Source organism: Lepisosteus oculatus, chromosome 6, assembly GCF_040954835.1.
Source record: "Lepisosteus oculatus isolate fLepOcu1 chromosome 6, fLepOcu1.hap2, whole genome shotgun sequence".
Classification (NCBI taxonomy): domain Eukaryota; kingdom Metazoa; phylum Chordata; class Actinopteri; order Semionotiformes; family Lepisosteidae; genus Lepisosteus; species Lepisosteus oculatus.
In genome coordinates this window covers 33,628,156-33,653,802 of record NC_090701.1, presented here as the reverse complement: position 1 = coordinate 33,653,802, position 25,647 = coordinate 33,628,156, and the positions used below count along the sequence as shown (strand labels likewise).

The window sequence follows — 25,647 nt, the reverse complement described above, 5'->3', positions numbered from 1 at the left end:
GTAACCAGAGGATCCACCCGAGGTTAGCACCAGCAGCAGGCCTCGCGAATAGGTCAGAACTGTGGACAGCTGTATCACTATTCAGAACTAGCTCTTCATCAGGAACGAACTGGTCTTCTTCCTGACTTGCTGGGACCCACAGTCATCTTTTCTCCTGTGCACAAACTTTGCTAGTTAAAGCCAACACTAACTAGCCGGTCAGTGAGCATCAGCAGCGCACCGTCGCAAGCCGCACAGCACAGCCTGGCACTGAGCCAGAGAGCGCGGATTGGACAGCAACAGCCTGCAACTGTTTCTTTGTGCCTGCAGGAGATCTGAATCCCCAAAGATTGGATGAGTATTCAAATTTGTTGGACTATGTGCTGTCCTTAAGGTGATATCACATAAAGGTGATATGTAAAATAATGTTTTTATATTATTGTTATAGAGAAACATGTGATTGTGATATAGATATTACCTTAAGGACAGCACATACAAGGGTTAATTGCACAATGGACCACGCAAAGAAATTTAAAATAGTCTTCTTTAGGTGTGAGGGCAGGAGTGGATCGCAGAAGGCATAATCGGCAAATTAGGAAAACAAAGAACAGGACAGGTGAGACATTTATCCAGAGAGCGAGTGATCAGAAAAAGGAACAGCTGTTACGCACAGGTTTTACGCTCTCTCTCTGCTGAATGAATAAAAGCATTTTATTAAAAATGCGTTTGCGTTTGTCTGGGTATTTACTTTGTAATTTGTGGTTTACATCTACTGTATTGTTTTGAGATGCCACTTTTAAAGGTGATATGTAAAATAAAGTTTTTTATTATTGTTATAGAGAAACATGATCAGATTTTCCCTGGTTCAGAAAAAAGATGATTAAAATCTGTAATCTTTCCACTTGTATGTCATCGGAAAATACAATAAGTTTCTGCTTTTGTGTAAGGATGGTATCAAAAAGTAATCTAAGTGGTGAGAAAGTTGTGCTCCTCAAAGCGCTTTACAGGATAAAAACAATAACAGCAATAGTGGCTGGGCAACTTATTTTTTTATAGAAATACAAAATGAGATATAATGATGTGTTCCGGCTAAGACATTAACGAGTACAACCCCCCTCTCTGCGGGAGTGCTGGCTGTGACGAATTAAACCAGTTTCACAGGTATTTTCAAAGTAGAAGGGGGCGAGATTTCCAGCTTAATTTTTTGTTAAATAATTTTTTTAAATTAAAATTAATTCTATACAGCAATCGCATATTTGGGTACCGTTTCATAAAACTTTCATGCTTAAAATGTTTAGGGAGAAATGGAAGACTGATAATGGAATGGAATGGAATGAATGATAAGTGTCGCAGCTTAAATAATTTTCGTAGTTAGAAATTATGAAACGCTCTGTTTAAAGCAAGAGAGTTTTTATGTCCGTTGCAGTAAAAGAAAATGCCTGACAAAGTAGGGCTTGGACAGATTCCAAGTGCATTTTTGCAATTTACGTTGCATTGTCCAATGTGCTGCTGTAATACAGTTTAAAATAAGTCTGAACTGTATCAGCTTTATTTATGGGTTGCAATTTAGAAAAAGTTAAAAACCGCACTCAAAATGCGATTTAGAGCTTTCTGGCAAGAGGAGACACCCAAATTAATAATGTAACATGCCACTAAGAATCAGTGCTTTTATATATCGCCTTTAAAGGTGGCTTCTCAAAACGCTTTACAGGATAAAAACAACAATAACAGCAACAACAACAATATTGTATTTCATTGCACTTTGAAAACCAAGTAATAACTTAACTATATGTGCAAACGTTTTATTATATGTCTCTGTTGTGAATGTCTGTGGAGTGTATCTTATTTGCCTGTCTGTCCTGGCTCTCTCGCTCGCCCTCCCCCCTCTCTCCCTCAATTCAGTTCAATTCAAGGTGCTTTATTAGCATGACAGTTTGGGGTATTTACTTTGCTTTGAGATGCCACTTTTAAAGGTGATATATAAAATCAAGGCTTTAACTTGCTTTAACTCCACAAGTCTGAGTTCTTGTGTCTGTCCTATCCGAACCGAAAGTATTACAATATGTATCTTTATAGCAGGTGGTGTACAACTTTTTAGCATAGATTACACTTTTACAAAATGTATTTTAAAAATAAAAACGATTACAATCTAATCTTTCCACGTTTGATCCCAAGATCCCAAGAAAAATAAATCTAAACGGGGAGAAAGCTATGCTGAAAGTTTATTAAGATACTTAGAAGACAAAAATATCAATTTATGTTGCATTTGTCTGATTGTGAATCAAAAAACACATATATTTAAACACACGTTTACGATTTAAATCAAAACGTGATTCAAATCAATATGAATGTTTATTTTGTAATGCATAGGTGACTTCATTAAAATGACTTAAAATGACCATTATTAAAATGACTTAAATTCGATCATGTTGTGATATTTAGAAATATAAATTTGTTTGGTGCGAGTGAGGTTTTATTTAATCTCTGACCAAGGGAACCGTTTCATTTTTCAAACAATGTTAGTTAAAAAAAAAGTCATGGTTACAGTGGGATTCGATCACAGACCATGTGACATGGCAGTCAGGAACCTAACCCACAGCGCCACTGGCAAGGTCACATACAGAGTGCTGAAAAAGCACTACAGAAACATTATCAACACACAATGTACAGCGTGTACTATTCTTGTGTTGAGGTACATGAATATAATTATATCGTTATTAATTTCTTTAGATACGCGATTCCATATTATATTCCCTTTTAATCAAATTCTAAAAAGTATGCTTGTTGACTCTAGTATCACGTTAGTTAAAGACTTCAATGCTTAAAATGTTTAGGGAGAAATGTAATACTGGTGTGTATGTTCTCTTTAAAGTACCGAGACCAGCCATATACTGCATATGTTCCAAAATTAATATCGTTTATGGCCTTCACACGCGTTACAGTATGCTCCTATTCTTTTTATGCTCAGGTACTAAGATTTCTCTTCAGTGGTAAAATTCCATATAAATATTAAATACTTAAACGGGCACAGTTAAGACATTAAATATACAGATACATACTGTATACAGTACAGTTTGCATACAGTAATATGTTTATGTTCCTAAATCAATTTCTTTTATGAGCATGTGAAAGGCATGGTGAATCGATTCTCAAAAATTACTGTACTTTGCATGATTGGAAACAAATGCGTGATTGCGAAATGCACTATAAAAATTTACTCTATTACAAATTTACAATTTGTTGATAATAGAAATGTTAGGTTTCTAAAGCTTTGTGATAGTTGACCCACCCAGGCAGCAAAAGATCAGCTGCACTGGTAAGATGCGACACCGAAGATATGATTAATAACCTTTTAAATCTGAAGGGAGATCTGAAGGGATCCCCCCCCACACACACACACAATAGAAGCAGGAAGCAGAAGCAGGGACCGTTGTCAGAAGGGAAGAAGGTGACTATTCATTGTTATAAAAAATGACTTAGATTCGATCATGTTGTGATATTTTGAAATATAAAAGTCAATTGATTGTCCATAATATTGCTATTCTATTTTTTCGAAGAAATGTTTGTTAAAAGAAAAGTCACAGTGCCAGCTGGATTTGAACACACAACCCGTGAGTTGGTAATCAGGCATGTAGACCAGTGGGCTACAAGGGAAGTCACATGAAGAGAGAGGTGAAACAGCCCTACACAGCCCTGTCGTAGTACACGAATATAATCATATCGTTATTAATTTCTTAAGATATGCGATTCCATATTATATTAGCAGAAAAGCTTAAAACTACCACTTTTTCACACACTATTTCACATGTTAGTTAAATACTTCGATGCTTAAAATGTTTAGGGAGAAATGGAATACCAGTGTGTATTTTTCCTTTAAAGTACCGATTCCTGGAATCTGACTGGCTGACACCCTTCTGAAGTGGTTTCATAATATCTGGTATTACGGAAAAAAAAGCGTTGATAAAAAAGCTTGGATTCTCATGTATCTGATACAAGTATCTTTTAATACAGTCTTTGCTGTGCTCTTGAGGATCCTTGTGATATTTTGAGCTCTAGTTGAATGATAAGTGTCGCATTTTAAATAATTTTCGTAGTTAGAAATTATGAAACGCCCTGTTAAAAGCAAGGGAGTTTTTATGTCCGTTAAAGTAAAAGAAAATGCCTGACAAAGTAGGGCTTGGACAGATTCCAAGTGCTTGTACAAATGTGCTAAAGAAATTATACTTTGAGTATACAGCTTGTCCAAAGTCATTCATTATTAATACTATTAGTAACATCTTCGGTAAAGGCTTTGATGCATAAATATTTCTGATAAAGGTAGGTTGTGTACTTTTGTCCAACTGAGCAATCTTGCTTTCATAAAATATACCAACATTTTAATGACTGATGATTAACATGCTGTAATACACAGTTCAAATTTAAAAGCTCAAATGCTGTAAATGAGAGGTGAAGCTCCCCCTGGCGGTTTTACAAGGTGATGCCGGGATACTTTCCGGCATGACGTCAAATGACGCGATTAACCCCGTGATACTGGATGATACCGCGACACGCCCACCGGGGTATGCCGTGAAATACCCCACCCATTTTGAATGGCTGCATCTGTACATTTAATGAAAAGGAGAATCATTCGAGAAAACAGTATTGAACAAAACCATTTAAAAAGCACAGTCCAAGGTTTTAATTTTTACTAACTTTTACCATCAGTATAGAAAAAAATAAAATTCCATACACTAAAAATAATAAAAATATGCATCCTATATCTTACTTACCTGTACACATGTTTAAGTCCTGTCTTAACAATACAGGATAGAACAAAGTGACCTAATCAAAGACATGGAGTGTTTAAGCTTTTGTTAAAGTTATTTTTTTGTCTAAATATTAATTTCCATCTTATTTTTGGGAGCAAGCAAAGGCAGCACTATATTAAAGCACTAGTTAAGCAAGAGTCTTACTGTGGCAGTGCTATAATTAATATAAACTAAATATAATCTTTCAATTTCTGGAACAATCCCATTGAAAGGTATGTCATCCAAACATATCATAAATTATAAATCTACTGTATACTTTGTATATTATAAATAGAAAATGCAATCATTAAAAATGTATAAAGCTTATCTAAAATACATTCTTCTTCTTCTTTTTCACAGCCTTAGTCCCAGACTGTCCTGGGGTCAGCTGCTTTGGTTGCTCTTCTCCACTTGTTTCTGTCAAGCACATCTTCCTCACTCACTTCACATACCTCCATCTTTTCTCACACAATCTATCCATCTCTTTCTAGGCCTGCCTCTTCCCCTGTTACCTTCCACCTCAAATTCCATTACCCTCTTTGTTACTTCCTCAGCGTCCCTCCTCATGATATGTCCATACCACCGTAACCTCGCCTCCCGCATCTTCTCAACCACATCCACCACCCTACATCGTCTACGGATTTCTTCATTTCTGATCTTATCCTTCATTGAAATCTGCAGAATCCATCTCAACATCCTCATTTCAGTTCTCCTCATCAAGTTCTCTTCCCTCTTTCCAACTGCCAAGCATTCAGCTCCATATAGTAGTACAGGTCTAATCACAGTCTTGTACATTTTGCACTTTAACTTTCTAGGAATTTTCCTGTCACAGATTATTCCAGTTATTTCTCTCCATTTGATCCATCCAGCTTTCACTCTTTGTTTTACTGCCTCCAGTGTTTCTCATCCCTTTACCAGTTTTGATCCAAGGTATTTAAAGCCATCAACTTGTTTCAGTTTTCCTCCATTTGTCTCCTCAACATTGGTCATAGTATCTCCTCTTCTCTCCATTACCATTATTTCAGATTTTTCTGCATACATTTTCAGTCCACCCTTTTCCAGACTCCTCTGCCATTTGAACACTTTCTCCTGTAGTTCTACTTCTGAATCTGCCATCAGTGCCACATCATCAGCAAAGATGAGTTCCCAAGGCGCTACTGTTCTTACCTCCTCTGTCAGTGTGTCAATAATGTTTATGAAAAGGAAAGGACTTAGTGCTGATCATTGGTGTACTCCAACTGTGATTTCAAACTCTTTTGTCTCTCCTCGTTGTGTTATCATCTTCGTAGTTGCATTTCTATAGGTTGCTTGAACTAACTTCACCATGCGTTCTGGTACTCCTTTCTTCCTCAAGCACCAATACACCACCTCTCTGGGCACACGGTCATATGCCTTCTCCAAGTCCAGAAAGGCCACATACAGCTTTGTCCCTTTCTCTAGTGTCTTCTCCTGTAACTGTCTCATCACAAAAATGGCATCTGTTGTGCTTTTCCCCGCTGAGAATCCAAATTGTGAGTTGTGGGTCCTGACTATCTTCCTGAGTCTCTTTGTTTTTCCAGGATTTTCAATCCATGTTCCAGACGTTTTATTCCTCTATAGTTTTTACACTCCATTGGGTCTCCTTTCTCCTTGTAGATGGTAACCATACTGCTTTTTGTCCATTCTTCTGGAATTCTCTCTTCCTTTGCAATATTGTTTAGCAATCTCGTCAGCCACTGAATCCCCTCTTCATCAAGGTTCTTAAAGTGTTCTGCTGCTATTCCTGATGGTCCAGTTGCTTTGCCCACTTTCATCTCTTTGATAGCTTCTGTCACTTCCTTTACTGAAATTTCTTGGATTGGTCCACACACTACGTCTGCCACCACTAGGTTCTCCCTCTCATTTTCTACATTTAACAGATTTTTGAAGTACTCCAGCCATCTTTGCTTGATCTGTTCTTCTTTAATCAAGACTCTGCCTTCTCCATCCTTGAGTACTGCCACCCGGATAATATCTTTTTTCTGTCTCGCTCTATGTTTAGCAATCTTGTAGATTTGGTCCTCTCCTTCCTTTGTTTTAAGCTTCCCATACCCTTCTTTCCAGGTTCTTTCCTTTGCTCTTGCTACACTTCTTTTTGCTACCTTCTTTAGTCTCTTATATTTTTCTTATCTAAAATATATTGCCCAATTAAAATGTATAAATATGGATACATACATGTAAATGTCTCTCAGATATGATATAAATATCCTGTGAGACTCCTATGAAATAAAAAATGATAAACTCTGCAGAGAAGATTATGCTGCATGATTAACTGCTATCTACTGTACAGTGGTGCTGCTGAAGGCTATCCTATATACCAAATATATAGTTCATATTTCACCCTTACCCTCAGGTTTGAAAAATGTTATACAATGACTACTCAGTTATTTTATGTAATAGTTCTGACATTACATTTAGACAATAGGGAGCTGCATTAATTTTATTTGCAAAGGCTCCAGCTAAATTTTGTTATTATTCAACACCCACAGCGTCATATTTCATTTTGAGCATGTCTAACTGTGACTTTTGCTAATTTAGCCTTTCTCTGGACGGAATGGCTGTTAGAACTACAGTATATGAAGGCAATGCTATGAAATCATTTGAAAAACTACTGAAAAAGTTCCAGTTTGGGCTTTTGCTCCAGTTTTGAAACTTGCTTATACAAACTTTTAGCTCAGCCAGTGAGCTTCCACAATATATGTATAGACATTATGATTAGACCTGGTGAGGGACAAGAGGCTGCAGCCTACCATGGTATACAATGCTACCACAGCAGTGTGACAAAAAAGCCTCTGCATTAAATTCTGTGTAGGTGGCAGACCTTAAAATTGCCATAAAATCAAGAACAAGGGGTTAAAAGTCAATCTAAAACAATGGTGTGAGAAATTCAAACTGGATTTTAAATTTTACAATTTGTTTTACTGGATCCGATCCAGTCTTCATCTTACTGTTAGTGTGCGCTGCCATTGTTAAGAATCACAGTGTTTCATGAGAAAAACTTTTTTTTAACATAAAACGGTATTCGCACTTTAAATATTGTATCGACAGGAGGTTTCGCTACAGAATGGAGCAAGTGTGAGACTCAGGGAATGGGGTTGAACAACACATTTATTAACTCGAATTGGGAAAGGTACACACACAGGGACAGGGGTTACAGCGCTGCACCTACACTAACACACACACGAAGGGAAGAGACAATCTCAGCCTCCATCCCACTATATACAGTCTGGTAGTCCCCAGGTGCTATTCTCAGCCCGTCTTGCGTGCGTATGGCTAAAGCACCCTGCGTGGCGCTACATTATAAATATATGTTAGGCCCAATGATTTAACTTAAATAATGCATTGCTGCATTTCATCCTGAAAATAATATCTAATCAAGTATAAAACTTAGCATTTTTTTAAATTAAGTGTATTGTAACGGATTGGGGTTCCCTGGGCATATGTCCTCGCAGCTCCCAAACAAATATAAGTAGAGAAAATACAGATAAAAGAAAGAAAATCTAAAAAGAACAAAAACAATTAACTGTCAGCGGTAATGTGGTAAATATGTAACCAAGTTATATTTTTACATATATCAAATGTTTTCCTTGCTTTGGCATTTTTCACGTTCTTTATGGAATTTAAATACAATTTAAACCCCACATCAAAAGTACTAAAAGAGGGAGTATTATTAAAACATTTGACTTATGAATATGAAATTTACCCAAGATGACTAATAAATTCATTACTGTATAAATAAATGTTCTTTTTTTCAAATTTCCTCTTACATATTACAACAAAATATCAGAATCCTTAATATAAAATCTTTCTATATTTCTAAAAGTATTCTATATTTCCAGAGAATTCCCATGACGTGAATTTAATGTGCTCTGTCTGGCGATCTCTGTCGCTAAGGTTGGCGCAAGAGGTAGCCAGTTTAAGAAGCACTTAGTGAATAACGAGTGGGTCGGGGAGCACGTAGATTACGTAGGATTTAACATGCTACTTTAGTTATGATAGGTTTTGGAAAACACTCGTAAATTAATGATAGATCTTAAGATCAGGTTTACGATGTTCTTGCGCTACAATGCTTTCGGGAAACTCACCCCTGTTCTAGTTTGTTCTTTGTGTGTTCTGGACTGTGAGCAACTTTTAGTGCACCCCTCACTGTACTGATTGCATTATATGTATTGTATTATTTTTATTATTGTATGATTCGTTACACTGTGGCTGTGTTGTCTGTGTTAAGCTGCTGTTGCACTGCAATTTCCCTCACGGGATCAATAAAGTATCTATCTATAATAAGGAAATTAAAGTATTTTATATCTTGCACAATAAAATAATGACCTTATGGCTAAATGCCTCAATGAAGTTAATCAACCCTAGTAGTTTGCTCTGTATGAAGACACAGTGATGCTCCACCCCAAGATCAAAAGAAAAATAAAAAAGGGACACATACTGAATATGGAAGGTGATGATCCACAGGAGAAAAATAATCCTTGTTCTTTCCTGTTTTGCTTTCTCATACTTCTGTTTTAGTTTTCTTTAACCTTTTACATTCAACGTGCACTTGTGTCTGCTTGTCACTGCTCAACTTATCAACGTTACCTAATGTTTCAGTAAAAACTGTACAAGGCAAAAATCAATACAATTTTAATGACAAAACTGCTGCTATTCTGCTGTCTCCATTTAACCAATATACACTGATTACTGTACAAGTACACCATAAATTATTAGGCATATGTGAATACACTAATCCAATAACATATCTTTTTGTATGGAACAGGCTATCCTGCCAAGTTCTTGAAGCCACTACCCTGGTTTCCTGGATGAAATCCTTGGATCAATTATGTACTAATTAACAAATCAGCTAGATTGGCCAAATGGCTTCTGCTGATTTGTAACCATTCTTATGCTCTTATCTTGCAAAAGAGTATTTATATTTAGACTCTAGTAGCTTCTAAATTATTCATATCCTCAATTAACTGACAAAAATTGATTTAGAATGAAGAGGTACTGTATAATCTTCTGTACTCTATAAACAAAAATCTAAGGACATCTATAACTACAGTATGTACTTTACATTAACTTTTTTTCTTGCTACATCTTTTGCTTATGATTCTTTTTTTTTCAGCTCAGACTAAAAGTTATACTATTGAATGTGATAACCAATCACAAACAATGATTGTTATTAACCTTTTGGTCATTGAGGATGATGCATGTTTTGTATTATCCCACAAATCTAATTCAGACCAAGCTTGAGCTTCATGAAAGAAGTATTTTTGCTAGGTTTTTCCTTAAAGATCCTGGTAACCTTCCTGTTTAAGATGGATGAAAGGATTGTAAACAAAAGTGCCTTCTGTATACAATTTTCAATGCTTTTCCAGATGTGCCCTTAAGTTTGTTTCACTGAATAAAGTTCACTAAATTACTGTATTAAATGTATTAAAGGCTTTGATGATTTCTAATACTGATATTAGACCCATTCATAGGCTTCTCTTTTCAAAACTATTTTATAGTCTCTCTGCATAGGAATCTCTACATTGGTTGCACATCTCTGGCTCCAGAGCACAAATATCTTTTCTACAATGTGGTGATCAAATTGGTGACAATATTCTAAATGAGTGCATTATATAATTTTAACAATATCCCTTGATTCAAATTCTCAGTTTTCAACTTTACTGTATATTCTAAGATTGTTTCCATGTCTTTTTAATAACTATCCTCTTCTAGGCCATTTCGTTTTCATAGTTTTTTACTACTTGTTTGCACACTCTGCACTTGTCTACGGGCAAACAATGTGTAACAGTCTTGAATTTTATTTAAAACCTTTCTACATTTAATTTGTTGCATCTACAGTGTTTACCTTTCCACTTATTTTAGTATCATCTGCAAATGTGACTAGTTTACTACCTGTGCCAGAAACTGGATCAATATGAATAAGAAAGAGCAAAGATCCTAATACAGATCTCTGTGGTACTCTGCTAAATACAGAAAAAGGAAAACACACTCCCAAAGATTATAGTTAAAAAGACAATTAAAATGCATTATCAACCATGAATTCTATCTATGAACTTTACTAATTACATTAACCCCAATTTGAACATTAAACCCTTGTGGATTTTATTCATTTCTATTTAAAAGTCTTATACAAATAAAAGCACAGAATCTTATGCTGTGTGTGTTTCCATTACTGTGGTTGCTTGATGAAAGTATTACCAATTTATTTAGTCAAGACTGATCTTTTCTCAATCCATTCTAACTATTACTAAGTATTGTAACGCAACGGGGGCTCAGGCGGGCGCCCTTGCCGCATCTGGTCGGCCCAAAGTATAGGTGGCTCGAACCCGGGACTTCCGCGTCTCTCTGCAGCGACCTAGCCCCGTGAGCTAGAGAGAGATCTCTCCACAGCCCAGTAGCTGTGGTCCTGCTATCACAGGGAAGGGCGGTGACGTCACCCGCTCTGGTACGCCGGCTCTTACACCCAGTGCTTGTCGGCCGTAAGCGTTACACTCTCCCCCGCTTAAATCGCCGTCCCCGGCGAAGGGCTATCCCACCCCGCTTCTGACACCAATGTAACGCAACGGGGGCTCAGGCGGGCGCCCTTGCCGCATCTGGTCGGCCCAAAGTATAGGTGGCTCGAACCCGGGACTTCCGCGTCTCTCTGCAGCGACCTAGCCCCGTGAGCTAGAGAGAGATCTCTCCACAGCCCAGTAGCTGTGGTCCTGCTATCACAGGGAAGGGCGGTGACGTCACCCGCTCTGGTACGCCGGCTCTTACACCCAGTGCTTGTCGGCCGTAAGCGTTACACTCTCCCCCGCTTAAATCGCCGTCCCCGGCGAAGGGCTATCCCACCCCGCTTCTGACACCAATGTAACGCAACGGGGGCTCAGGCGGGCGCCCTTGCCGCATCTGGTCGGCCCAAAGTATAGGTGGCTCGAACCCGGGACTTCCGCGTCTCTCTGCAGCGACCTAGCCCCGTGAGCTAGAGAGAGATCTCTCCACAGCCCAGTAGCTGTGGTCCTGCTATCACAGGGAAGGGCGGTGACGTCACCCGCTCTGGTACGCCGGCTCTTACACCCAGTGCTTGTCGGCTGTAAGCGTTACACTCTCCCCCGCTTAAATCGCCATCCCCGGCGAAGGGCTATCCCACCCCGCTTCTGACACCAATGTAACGCAACGGGGGCTCAGGCGGGCGCCCTTGCCGCATCTGGTCGGCCCAAAGTATAGGTGGCTCGAACCCGGGACTTCCGCGTCTCTCTGCAGCGACCTAGCCCCGTGAGCTAGAGAGAGATCTCTCCACAGCCCAGTAGCTGTGGACCTGCTATCACAGGGAAGGGCGGTGACGTCACCCGCTCTGGTACGCCGGCTCTGGTACGTGAGCTAGAGAGAGATCTCTCTCTTTGGCTCACGGGGCTAGGTCGCTGCAGAGAGACGCGGAAGTCCCGGGTTCGAGCCACCTATACTTTGGGCCGACCAGATGCGGCAAGGGCGCCCGCCTGAGCCCCCGTTGCGTTACAGTATATTACCATATTTATGATCCTCTGTCTAAAAATGACTTCTAAAACCTAACAGAAGTCAGACATACAGTATTGGTCTATAAAGTAATTACTTGGTTTCTTGTGGATGGACATATTACAGTATCAAAACTTTCAGTTTCACACAGCCCTGTCTTCAGACTGTTGATAGAGATCCATCAGAGGCTTCTGAATAATACCTCGTTTCATTGAGAAACGTTTGCTCCCTGGGGAACTATTAATCTTGAATGCTTCTAGTGCTTGAAACTCTTCTGCCTCTTTGATGCTAATACTATTGTAGCGTTTGCAGGTTCTTTTCAGAACTAAAGAACAGAGGAGACGCGATTAACCAACGAAGCACTACCTTTATTTGTTAACAACCACACAAAACCAAACACAAGATCTACACACACAAGAGGAGACTGACGGAACTCGTACACATTTTTAGGGTGGTAATTACCTAACAACACACTATACTTTTACAGGACTACACAGGGCACTAGAACTACTAGGACATTATTTACACAGGTAGGGTCAGCCGCTGGTCATCGTGCTGACCCTCAGACTCTCCCCGGCTACCACTTCCGGCATGCCCAGCGGTACTACGAGCGCCTAAGGGCGCTTCCTCCTCACCACCAGGCGAGGGCGTTACACTATTTAATACAGAACTACGTCCTGCCTGAGGCATGTTGTTGACTTCTTAATGAACGTCTAAGTGAAAAACATTTAGAGCATCAGCCATTTCCATTTCATTGTCACAGTTTCTCAGTTTCCCCCAGAAACTGTACATTTTATTTTGTTGTGCTAAATAAATTTTAACCTCCCACTCTTTGCAGTTCTGTTTTTCTTTTTTTATCTACGTTTGCAATTCAATATCATCCTTGTCTGAAAATGGATTCTGTTATTTAATTATTTTCCCTTACATTTTTCGTAATTGATTTATTCTGCAATTTCCCTTACGTGATCAGTAAAGTATCTATCCATTGGACTATTTGGGAAACAGCCTTTTAAGTTTGGATTTACATACACTTAGGTTGAATCTGTTTTCTGCTACAAAATACAGAGTATACTAGTTTTGTTCCTTATTGAAATAAAAATCATTTAAAACAAAAATGGCTAATAACTACAGTGATGTCACATTAGAAATGTGCACAAAGTATTTTTCTTCTACACAGTAAAAAGGTGAAATTGCTGTGCTCGAGACGTGCACGTTGAAGTGCATATTTTATTGCACCTATTAATTATACTGTATTTTTAAATGCATTAGGTGCCTTACCAAACCAATTAAGTTACCACACACTTACAATAAGTGTTACTGTGGTGAAGTTTACGTAGCAGTGCTTCGCTGATTTAGAGACAGCCTCTTCACAGCTTTTGACCTGAGCCTGCCTGCGTCGCTGCTCACATTCATTCTAGTTTTGAAACAGTGAGTGATAAAGTCAGCCTTCGAGCGAGTTGAACAGGGTTTCAAGAAGTAGAAAGAAATGCAAGCCGAAGATGTAAACACTCTCCGTCCTTTCCCCTGTGGTAAAAACCTGCGGTAAATGCTGTATGATATCTAAACTAAGATGTAGAGAATTTTAACACGGTGACTAATTTGAGCTGTGGTACACTAAAGTGGAATTTTGAAATAATTGTGATTGTTACATCTTCGATTTTGAAACATCCTCCAGGTCCCCAGTACTAAAATACAAAAACAATGCTCGATGAATTGCTGTTAATTTTGTTAAACTGAAATGTGTCCTTTCTGAAACTTTACTACCCGAAGACTGAAAATGAATTTATTCTATCTGTGCCTTCTGCTGAATTTCTTGAAATTGGTAAGTACTATATACCATTTATGCATTGCAGACTTTGTGTTATGTGAATAAATTCTGTAACCTGATTGTTGACAGTACAGCTCCTTTTTATTCTGATAACATGTATGTTAACCAATTTTCCTGTGTGTAAAAATGTCAAAAAAAAAAACTGAAAGGGCTGGTTAAACAAATCGTTTTGGGATCAGTCTCGTATCTTGTATTTTTAATTGTGTCTATTATTTTAACTATCAGTATGATTCCATTACAAGGTGTTATCGAAACAGACGTCTGGGAATGTTTTGGGGGAGCGATATAAACATTAAGATTGAGTTTTGTTTTTCTTTTCGTACTATACTGTATGTGAATGTTTATATTTAATCTCTAAATATGTGCTAATTGTTTCTGAAACTGAACCCCAACCAAGTTAATTCCCTTTATTTCTCTTAAAATGCGGTGCGCCAAGACTTAGAATACCAATTCTGCAACCTTCAAATCCTATAGCTTAATATAGCGAAGAGTGACTAAATATGCTAAACATATCTATAAACATATAAAGAAGTACTGACAAGATTGGAACAAATGTTCATTTATTTTTTTCAGTTATTATATATTTATAATTTAAGGACTCTGCTTAGTCTGTTACAGTTTAGACAGTATTATTGTAGGCATTAGCAGTGTAAATTTACATGTTGGTCAAATTATTAAAGACATTTTCAAAATGTATTAAATATCACTTGCATGAATGGAAATTTCAATCTTTATTATTTAATAAGCCTATCAAACAACCACATTGTTGATAATTGATTGAAATTATGGAAACCCTTGGAAAATCTTACTGTGAAGCAATACAATAGCATGACTAGCACAGTATGTTATACTGTATTTTACACATGATTAAAACCAAGAGCAATTATTGGGATCACATTGCTGAGTAATTTCTACAGTAGTTCCCCTTCTAACTTGCAATTTCACATGCTGAAAACATTCATTACGTGAATTCTGGGATGAGCAAAGTTTCATTTCACATTCTCAGGTGGACAAGAACCTGTAATTCCAGAACTAGGGCAAAAATAACAATATACAGTATGAATATGGAACTAATCAAAGACTGCATTTTCTTTTCAAACTATAAATATAAAATTACAGATAAATACTGTAATAAACTCCACTAATCCAAAATAGGTTTAGACTGTGAAACATGAAAATGTTGAAAATTGTAAAGGTCATTATTACTTTTAGATGTTAAATTTAAAATGTGAAGCCAGTGTTCAAATAACAATGTTAAGCAATAATTAAATGAAAATAAATTAAAACAATTAAACAATTATGTTTTACTGAGTTCAGGTAAACTGCGTTTGAATAACCTACAAAGCCCATAAAGTTCTTTTGAATTGTGAATATAGAGTATATGCAGTAGCTCTTGACTATGAAATAAAAACCATTAATCACATTATTTCCACACAAAATGGCAGTACTTTAACAGTTTCTATGGCAGTCATGCAATTTGTCTAATTGTGCCCCATTTTCTCTTACAAATGTTTCTCTCATATGATGGGCTAATTGCAGCCTACCTATGACTTATTTGGTTAGCATATCTGATTGAGTTATGGAAATAAGACAAAATCTTCAGGTTCTCCTTGCTTTTTGGTATAACTGCAATTATAATTAGTAAAAGTAAGATAGTATAAGAATGTAAGACTGAGAAAGGTTACAAAGACAAGAGTAAAGAGGAAACCATTCAGCACTCTAGCACATTGCAAAAAGCAGCTTTATCAACAGTTTGCATTGCACATAGCTGGTTGTGAAAGAACATACAATATAAAATGAATGTGAATAAGATTTCACTGTCCGGCATTACAGTATATTTAGATTTAGAGTTTAGTGGTTGTTGCTCAGCAGCTCTGAAGATTTCAAATACATCTTAAACATTCTTACCATACAGTATTATTGCCTTTTTCTAGTTGTTTTCAATCTAAGCCCTGAACAGGCTGTGTGATCTAAAGGTCAGGTAGTGGTGGTTATAAAAAGGGGAGTTTGCCTTTGCTCTTTTTTCTACAGTATCATTTCTTCCACTGTAGGACAGCTAAACTAGTTTTTTCATATTGTGATGGTGCACTTGACTGAGATATCACAGTACTACTCTACATTCAGTTGTTTATTCCTGGAGAACCAACTGGAGCAGATACAGTTATATGATTTACTTTTGTTTCATGGGCATACAAAATCTCAAGCCCCACACAATAGATTACCTATATAACATTACACCATATTTTAGAAATGGAGTTCTCCCTCTTTCTTTAAAATTTGTTTTAAATCATTTGTTCATTTATTTCAAAGTAATAATTTTGAAATGAACAATTGAAGACTACATGTAACTGCTTCTTAGTTTTTAAGTGCAACCTTAATTTCAGAATCACTGGAGTTTTCATGCAGAAAAAAATGTCAAAAGCAAATTTATGATTCATGACTCCACAAAAGGGTCTTAGAATCCCACAGTTAGTAAAAAGGCTTTAAAGAGAAATACTAAAAGTGATATAAAGACAATCCTCCAAGAGTACAGTAAATTAGGATTTGTTCTTTTCATTGTTCCAGTTAACAGGTAAAGAAAAATACATTCCTTAAAGCATATGTAAATATTTATTTTAAACTCATGTCATTTAAAAGTACCTTTGAAAATGTTCCTATATCGTATACATTATATTGAATTATATTATAAATATTGATTTCTCCATGTAACAGTAGCTCCAGAACTATAGCATATAGAAGCTTTTAGGCTTTTATAGTGGTGAATTATGCAAAGGCACAGAACATAGGATTAAGAATGTCCACAATTAAGCCCCATGCCTAATGCTGCATTACAAATGAACAGTTGAAGCAGAATGTATTAAATGTATTATATATTCTAAGGAAAAAAAAACAGGATATTTAGATACATTTCTAAAGTTAATACTAAAATGTAAGATTTAGCAAAATAAATTAGTATTATAGAATATGCAGATAATATCTTATGTCATGTCTTTTAAACATTTGTGTGCCCTCCTTGGATTGTTATAAGACATGTGTAATTTTTTTTTACCAGCAGAATTGCTGGGGTACCCGTTGTTTCCCCTATCCCTCTGTCAAAATATGCTGACCTCCCACAGAAAGTCATAGATTGCAGTTTGTTGAGATGTGTGACTAGCTAAAATGTTTAAAAATGAAGAAGGGCTCCGTCTCTTTAGGATGGGACACTTTGAAACAAGCCAATGCACAGCTAATCAAGGCCTTTTGGTTGTGCTAGGATAATGGGGATGTCATACTGTCTTACTGTATACCAGAGACCACTTCAGATGCCACCATGGCAGCAGTCACAAAGTACAAAACAGTCTTTTAGTCTGTTATTTGGATAACTGGTAATTGTTTTTGAGTAATTCAAGGAGCAATAGTAAAAGATATTGGGGTGTCAAGAGATTGAAGTTGTGCTACTTTGGCCTGCAGGGAGAAGAAATCAGTATAGGAAAGCATGGGCTATCTGCATAACTTGAAGCTCCACATCAGAAAGGTTAAACACTGAAAGGATGTTGCAAATTCTTTAGGGTGCTGGGGTGAGGGGGGACTGTTTGTAGAAAAGCCAAAACACCAACTATGGATGAGTTGTAGGAGATTGGTCATCTTCTCCTCAAGGAGCCAATAAAATGGATTGTTTTTCCAGATAATTTTCTTTTAAACTATTTACATTTCTGCTTTTTTTAATGACGTATCTGGATTTTCTGTTTGTATTTTTAGTATTTATACTTGTAAGACACAATGTCTACTTCAATGTTTTAATAGTGGCAAACAAAATGAGAATTTAGATCCTTTAAGCAGTATACAAAGTGGTGTTTGGCAGGCACTTCCCACTGATAAATTTAGTCTGGAAACTGTCTTAGCACACAGAAAGGAATGTCACAAGAACCTGAAAATTCACTGAAGCCTTACATTGAAAATGTGGGCAAATGTCTTCTCATAATATTTGTAATTCATTTATAATTCTGAAATATTATTACACATCACAATCATGCATAGTTCAAGATAAGATGAGGGTTCTCTCTCCTTCTGTATATTCTGGACACCAGTGATAGAGCTGGTGCATAATTCAGCTTTACAGCTCTCACATGAACAAGGGCAGCACTAAGACTTTTCATTGTTGGGTCAAATTTTGTATCCTCAGAAAGAATGCACATATTTGAAATGAATATGTTTGTGCTGTTCTTCCAGAATTTTGTCCAGGAGCACAATGACAGGCATCAAAGGTTCTCAGTATATAGAAATAAGTAATTTTAACTCAAAACATATTAGATGCTTATTTACAGCATGCAAATGATTACAAAAGTGGTCCATCCAGACACAACATTTCTGTAGTGTGGTGACCAGAATTGTACACAATATTCTAAATGTCATCTTACAAATGTATTATGCAACTTTAATATTGTATCCTTTAAGTACCCTTTCTACATTTTCAATCACAGTATGCATTCATTCTGTTTGCCCTTTATATATTTATATATCCCTGTTGGCTGGAAGATAAATGGTGTCTACATGGACTCCTAAGTCTTTTTCATAAACAAAAACTCAAGCTCAGTGTTTCCAACTGTATACTTGTAGTTCATGATATTGCAAACTCCAATAATCTATGCTTGTTTACATTATGTTTGATCTGCTCAGTGATTTCCCAGTTCTGAATCTGGAGTTTACTAATCTTTCTAGTTTGGTATCCAAACCAGATCATTGATATACAGTAAATGAGATAGGCATTCTCAAGGCAAGGCTCACTTGTAAAGGGGCGGGGTCTAATGTCATTGTTCTCTACACAGCTTGAACAAAAGTCTCTTTCAAATCCTACTTTTAATTAATGCATTAAAAGAATGTGTTTTATACTGTACTTTTATATAGCTGATGGCTAGGCTTAAATTCTACATAGCCTCGTGCCATACACAACATTGTATAGGAAGAATGTTGCAACAAAGGGACTAAGCCATCCTTCAGCAAAGTTCAGTTAAGATTAACATTACCATAACTATTCTATTAGCATCCACATATGTCAAGTCAGCAAGCAGCAAAAATGAGGTAACAATCCCAAGGGAACACTACATAACAGAGACTGCTTTGGTATGGGGCCATACCTTCAATTTACATCAAATGTGACCATGAACTCCTCATTCATGCTGAGATATGGGCTGGAAAGGTTTCCAGTACTGGTCCTGAAGAGCCCAGTCCAGTTAATCTTATAGTGTAGGTCACCTCATATCACCTGTTATTTAAAAGATTAGGACCATTTGTAACTTACTAAATGATTTCTAATTCACGTTCCTTATAGTCTCTTATGTTACTTAATTGATCTACCTGTATATATGATTGTAGTTAAAAATTGCCAGGTCTTTAGGAATTGACAAATTAATGTTGACATGTAAAACCTGCTGGTCTGGTGCTGTCTACAACCAAAGATGGATCTAAATCTCTAAACAAATCAACTATTTCTGTTTCTAACTTTCTATTTGTAGTGCCTTAAATACCAACACAGTAGAACTGGTACAAAAAATGTGCTCACTTATGAGAAATGCTTCCTATTATACTCATAATCACCTTGTTCTTGGTGGCTTCCCCATGTTATTGAGTGGTGCTGATCTCTCTATACTGCCTTATTAATTGCTTTCTGGCCACAAGGAGTGACTCAAAGAGAACACATTGTAGCTCTAATTGGCATATTAGCTTTCATCAGGTGAAGTGTTATATAATTTTTACAGATGAAAGAGCTTTGTTTCATGACCATTCAGTTGTGCCAATAGTTACCTATTTACTCTGCTGAAAATCTAAAATTACAATCCCAAAATTACACAGTAAAGTGAATTGATCGGAATTCAGTGTTCACAGAAAGGAAGGATATATCATGTTGCTACTAAACTTTTTAAATAATTCTACATAAAAGTTAAATGGCATATTTGTGGAGAAACATAGTTTAAACAGGATTTCAGTTAAATGGTTTGATGAAAATTTAATTGTAGAGTTTCCCCCCCATCTTCATTACAAATCTTAATTAATACTTAAATAACAAGTACATTTACACACATTTCAATAGAAATATCTGTGAGTATTTCATAAACACTTTTCTTTTTAATGTGTAATGGTACTGTTCTCTTATGAGAAGAAAACATTTCACATTCTATAGTTACCCAGGATTGAATCAATATTGAAAGATACCAACAGAGTTTAAATAGAGCTTAATACAGTACATTACATATGTTTTGGAGCAGACCATTTCTTTAGATTGATATTGGTAATCTGATTAACCAAATATGGTAAAATGGATAATATTAACCCAATCAATGCGTGTTATATTGTGGTATCCTTCAGAACTTTGGGCTTCTCTATGTGATTTCAGGAAGAACTGAAAGAGTAGGAATGCAGTTGGGTAGGCTGGTTGTGCTGGGCTGCCCAGGAAGCAGGCATACAGGTCACCACTGGACCTCTGCCGAGATGATTTCAGTTCCATTGCAAGTGAATTTCGAGCTCAAAGCTGATCACTGGATGGCTCTCAGTATCTCCATTTCAGAGTACCAATCTAGCTCTAAATTAGGCCTTCAACGCTATAGGTAATTGATGACTTGATTATAAGGTTGGTTGCCTGATGGGCAGCTGGACTGATAGACATGTGGCCAGATCATATTCTTACAGATTTGGCGAGTTTGCTCATGAGAATGCTGCAGTTACCCTTGGCAACCACAGGTTGTGAGCCAATCCCAGCCTGGGCATGGCAGTGCAATCCTTAAATGATTCAGAAGCACTAGGAAGTGTTTATCCAAGAATGGGCCCCATCTCCTACAGAGATACTGTATGTATTTCATAATGAAGGAAGCAACTGCAGGTAAAAGTGTAATTTTGTGATTTAAAAAAAATGAAATAATGTAAAATTAACAGTTCTTATTGTGTTTTGTGCTGTGTTGTAGCGTTATTCACTTAACAGTCATACCTGCAATATGTTCAAATCTTAAATTGGGTTTAATTTTGGATTAGTTGACATACTGTATAGTAATGTGTGATATGTAAACAGTATGTATTTTGCTTATCCATAAACATGAGCTAACTCTCATACAATTTTTCAGTAGCTTTATTTTGACACAATCGTGATTTTAAACATGTTCTTGGTGTTTTTACATTAAAGTGTAGGTAATGAATGAATACAAATCTAGTTGTTCAGTCCTGTTCATTTGTACTCTAAATCACTAGATTGGACTGATTGCCTACATATTTGCTTTCAGGTTGGTTAATTGAATGTCATTATAGTAAGATGAAGTAAATACTCACTATTTACATCCGTATATTTTACCCCCATTTCCTTGTTGGCTTCTTGAAATTGTAACTCAAAGAAAAGTGTAGCAAAAGACTAAAAGGGAATACAGTTAAAAATATATATGCTAAAAAAATGTTAAAATATTAACAATAAGAATTGTATGAAATACGTTTTTTTTTCCCAAACCAAAGAAAAAGTAATTTAAAAATCTATGAACAACTGTACTGGAATAAAATTATAAGAGGGTTTGGATTAAATCTTATAAGATCATTAAGACATCTGCAGCGCAGGAGTGATTTTTAATTAAAGGTACATGTGCAACAGGCTTGACAGGCATAGAGTCTGCAATAAAGTAAAAGGCACCTGTTTTTAATTATTGAAAGGGTAGAAAATACAGTTGTATTTTTTAATTACATTCAGCTGTGATTTAGTATAATCTAATGCACGCTGTTTAAAACATTTCAATAACACTGGAGCTTTAATTGCTAAGTCTGTATCAAATGTCACTGCTGTGGAAGACCATCTGTCAACAGGAAGAAGCTAAACCTATTGTTATTATACAGCATATAATGAGTATGCCCCTTCTCAGATCATCTGTGTATATGCTTCTTTTATAGTTTTCTTGTTTTAGAAATAAATTACTTTGACATTTTCATGAAAATGAGACAGAGGTACAGTTAGTTCAGAGGCACTTTAACATTCACAGCTTTTTCTTCCATTGCACACTTTGTAGGTAAAAGGTAGGGAAACCCTTTGGAACCAAACATGCAAGAACATTAGAATTGCATGTATTTATGGAACTGGTTAGAAATTGTTGCAATATTATAATGATACTCACTACTGTAAAACACAGGAAATACACAATTTGTATTTCATGTTTACAGAAATTTACAGAGAATAACATGCCTCTTATCATCTTGAGTGGGCACAAGTAAAACCTATAACCTTCTGTTTGACATGAATCCTTACTGGCATGTACAGTATGCTGTTGGGTGAAGGATAAACCAATCAGATGGCCAGGTATTTCAGACAACTTACAGTAAGACAAAGATATATCATGAGGATCTGAGATTCAAGAAAGAAGTGTAATATCAACTGCTTAAAATATGTAAAGATGGTAAAAAGATGGCAGACTTGTACAGATGCAGCCATTCAAAATGCGCGGGCGATACCGCATTATTTTGTGGTGCGCTTTACGCGGTCTACCACGAGTTACCGTAAATTCTCCTATAATACCGCAATTAAAATAATAGTATCTGGAATTTCCGCAAGGTGGAGCTAGTAAAGCTCAACCTCTCATGTTTGAGCTGTCGCCATCAAAGTCTTTAACGAAGATATTACTAATAGTATTAATAATGAATGACCTTGGACAAGCTGTAAACAAAGTATTGCCTTTGTCCACGTTCTTTTTTTCATTGATTGTCTTTGTAAAAGTAACACCACAGCATTTCGCAATCACGCATTTGTTTCCAGTCATGCAAAGTACAGTAATTTTTGAGAATTGATTCACCATGCCTTTCACATGCTCATAAAAGAGATTGATTTAGGAACATAAACATATTACCGTATGCAAACTGTACTGTATACAGTATGTATATGTATATTTAATGTCTTAACTGTGCCCGTTTAAGTATTGAATATTTATATGGAATTTTACCACAGAAGGGAAATCTCAGTAGCTGAGCATAAAAAGAATAGGAGCATACTGCAACGCGTGTGAAGGCCATAAACAATATTAATTTTGGAACTTAAACATACAGTATATGGCTGGTCTCGGTACTTTAAAGAAAACATACACACCAATATTCCATTTCTCCCTAAACATTAAGCATCGAAGTCTTTAACTAACGTGGTACCGGAGTCAACAAGCATACTTTTAGAATTTGATTAAAAGGGAATATAATATGGAATCGCGTATCTAAAGAAATTAATAATTATATAATTATATTCATGTACTGCAACACAAAAATAGTACACGCTGTACATTGTCTGTTGATAATGTTTCTGTAGTGCTTTTTCAGCACTCTGCACGTGACTTTGCCGGTGACGCTGTGGGTTAGGTTCCTGACTCCCATGTCACATGGTCTGTGATCGAATCCCACTGGATTTTTTTTAACAAACATTTCTTTGAAAAAATGAAACGTTTCCTTAGTCAGAGATTAATTAAAACCTCATTCGCACCAAACAAATTTATATTTTTAAATATCACAACATGATCGAATTTAAGTCATTTTAATAACAATGAATAGTCACCTAGGCGTTACAATATTAACATTTATATTGATTTAAATCGCGTTTAAATCGCCTTTATTTAAAACCCATAAATAAAGCTGATACTGTTTAGACTTCTTATTATTTAAAACTGTATTACAGCAGCACAATGCACAATGCAACGTAAATCGCTATCTTTGTCTTCTGTGTAATAATGTTCACCTCTCTGTCCAGCAAATTAACAATAGTAATAATAATGAACTTTATTGTATATGGCGCCTTTAAAGGTGGCTCCTCAAAGCGCTTTACAGCAACAACAACAACAATACTATTAGGCTGGGCAAACAATTTTGTTTTTAAGAAATACAAAATGAGATACAATGATGTGTTCCAGCTTATTCATTAACGAAGAGCATAACACGTGGGCAGCGTAGAGGTTGGCTATGGCTTTCCCATCTACTGTATACACTGCAAGTACAACCCCCTCTCTGCAGGAGTGCTGGCTGTGACGAATTAAACCGGTTTCACAGGTATTTTCAAAGTAGAAGGAGGCGAGATTTCCAGCGAAAGACACCTCCCCCCTCAAAAACCCAGTAAGTACAGTACTTACTAGTTAAAGGCTAGGCTCCTCAATGAAATCGCTTTAACATGCTAATGCGTTGGTGTAACAGTCCGGGCGTGGCAAGCTTCTAATTTCAACCCGACTACGGCGAAAGGAACCCTTCTTTCATTAGAAGACAATGAACATATTTTAGCCCTGAATGAATTAATAGCAAACATGGTTTACATAAAAGACATTTTTCCAAGAAAGTTTAGCCTTTGTCACTAATGAAACCACTAAATAAAGACATAAATATAGAAATCTTAAGATTTTTTAAATACATGACTTTGCTAAAATTTATTTGAAAATAAAAACGATTACAAATGCCAGGGAAGAAAGAGAGGGATGTTTGTTTTGCATAAGGGGCAGGGCTACGGAAATGAGGTCTGTTTGGGAATGTGGAGTTACATGTTCTGGCTGTTTGTGAATTATCGTTGTTGAGTATGGAGTGTTGAGGTAGTGATTTTGTGTAATGCTTTATGTTGAAAATTGAGGTGGATTTTGTTTATGATAAACTGGGATGGGAGGAGGGTTTGGTTTTGCATAAGGGGTGGGATTATGATAATTGGTGGAATTTGCAAGAGTATAATGGTTTTATATATTTGATTTTGTATTGTGGTTGTTATCTATGTTTTTGGTTGGTATTATGTTTATATGGTTGTTTTTGTTGGTTGGTTGTTATTATGGTTATTAATAATACGACCTATAGTTGAAATCTGAGCCTAAATAAAAAGAAAAAGCAAGTGATTAGGTTTATGAGCAATCTAATTACTTATTCGTTTAAAACGCTATATAAAATAAAGTTTATTATTAATTTGCTGGACAGAGCGGTGAACATTATTATGCATAAGACAAAGATAACGATCCTGATCAGTTTAGAAATCTGTGTACGCTGTAAGGTTTTTACTTCTTAAACTTTTAAAATACACGTTTTGAATAGAAAGAAATCCTCTTCCTGGTACAGCAATCAGAGGGGTGTCAGATGGTGTCAGCCAATCACCATTCTGAAGCCCTACCATAATCTCTGGTATGGGGAGACCCCAGAATTCTGTCCCATAGTTTAGACAGATGATAGATACTTTTATTGATCCCGTGAGGGAAATAAAGTAAATCATTTTCATTTTAGGAAATTATTAAACGCTCGGTTAAAAGCAAATGAGATTGTCTGTTATAGTGGACATAAAAACAAGAGTTCGCTGGCATTATATCCTAGAAGACACAGACCGGCGCCGGACCGGTAAAATGCCTGATGAACAAGGGATTGGACAGTTTCCAAGTGCTTGTACAATCGATGGAAATGTTCAAATAAATGTGGAAAAGAAATAAACAAAATAATCATTTATTTCTTTATCATATTGCCTAGCTAATGTCCTCTTTTTGCTAGTTAGTGGCTGTGTTTTGGCGTTGGGTAGCAACGGGTGACTGTTCTCAGGCAGAAGATGTAAACAGC

General features: G+C 36.5%; 1 protein-coding gene across 2 annotated transcripts in view; it reads left to right on the top strand.

Annotated features, from left to right (window-relative positions):
• The first annotated feature begins 13,686 nt into the window (after positions 1–13,686).
• The window catches only part of LOC102697166 (pituitary adenylate cyclase-activating polypeptide type I receptor-like), a 52,782-nt gene continuing 40,821 nt past the window's right edge, over positions 13,687–25,647 (top strand). For both annotated transcript variants that reach the window (XM_015354125.2, XM_015354123.2), the window contains exon 1: positions 13,687–14,100. In XM_015354125.2, the coding sequence (XP_015209611.1) occupies positions 14,056–14,100 (45 nt within the window). In that variant the 5' untranslated portion in view covers positions 13,687–14,055. The remainder of the gene's footprint in view (positions 14,101–25,647) is intronic.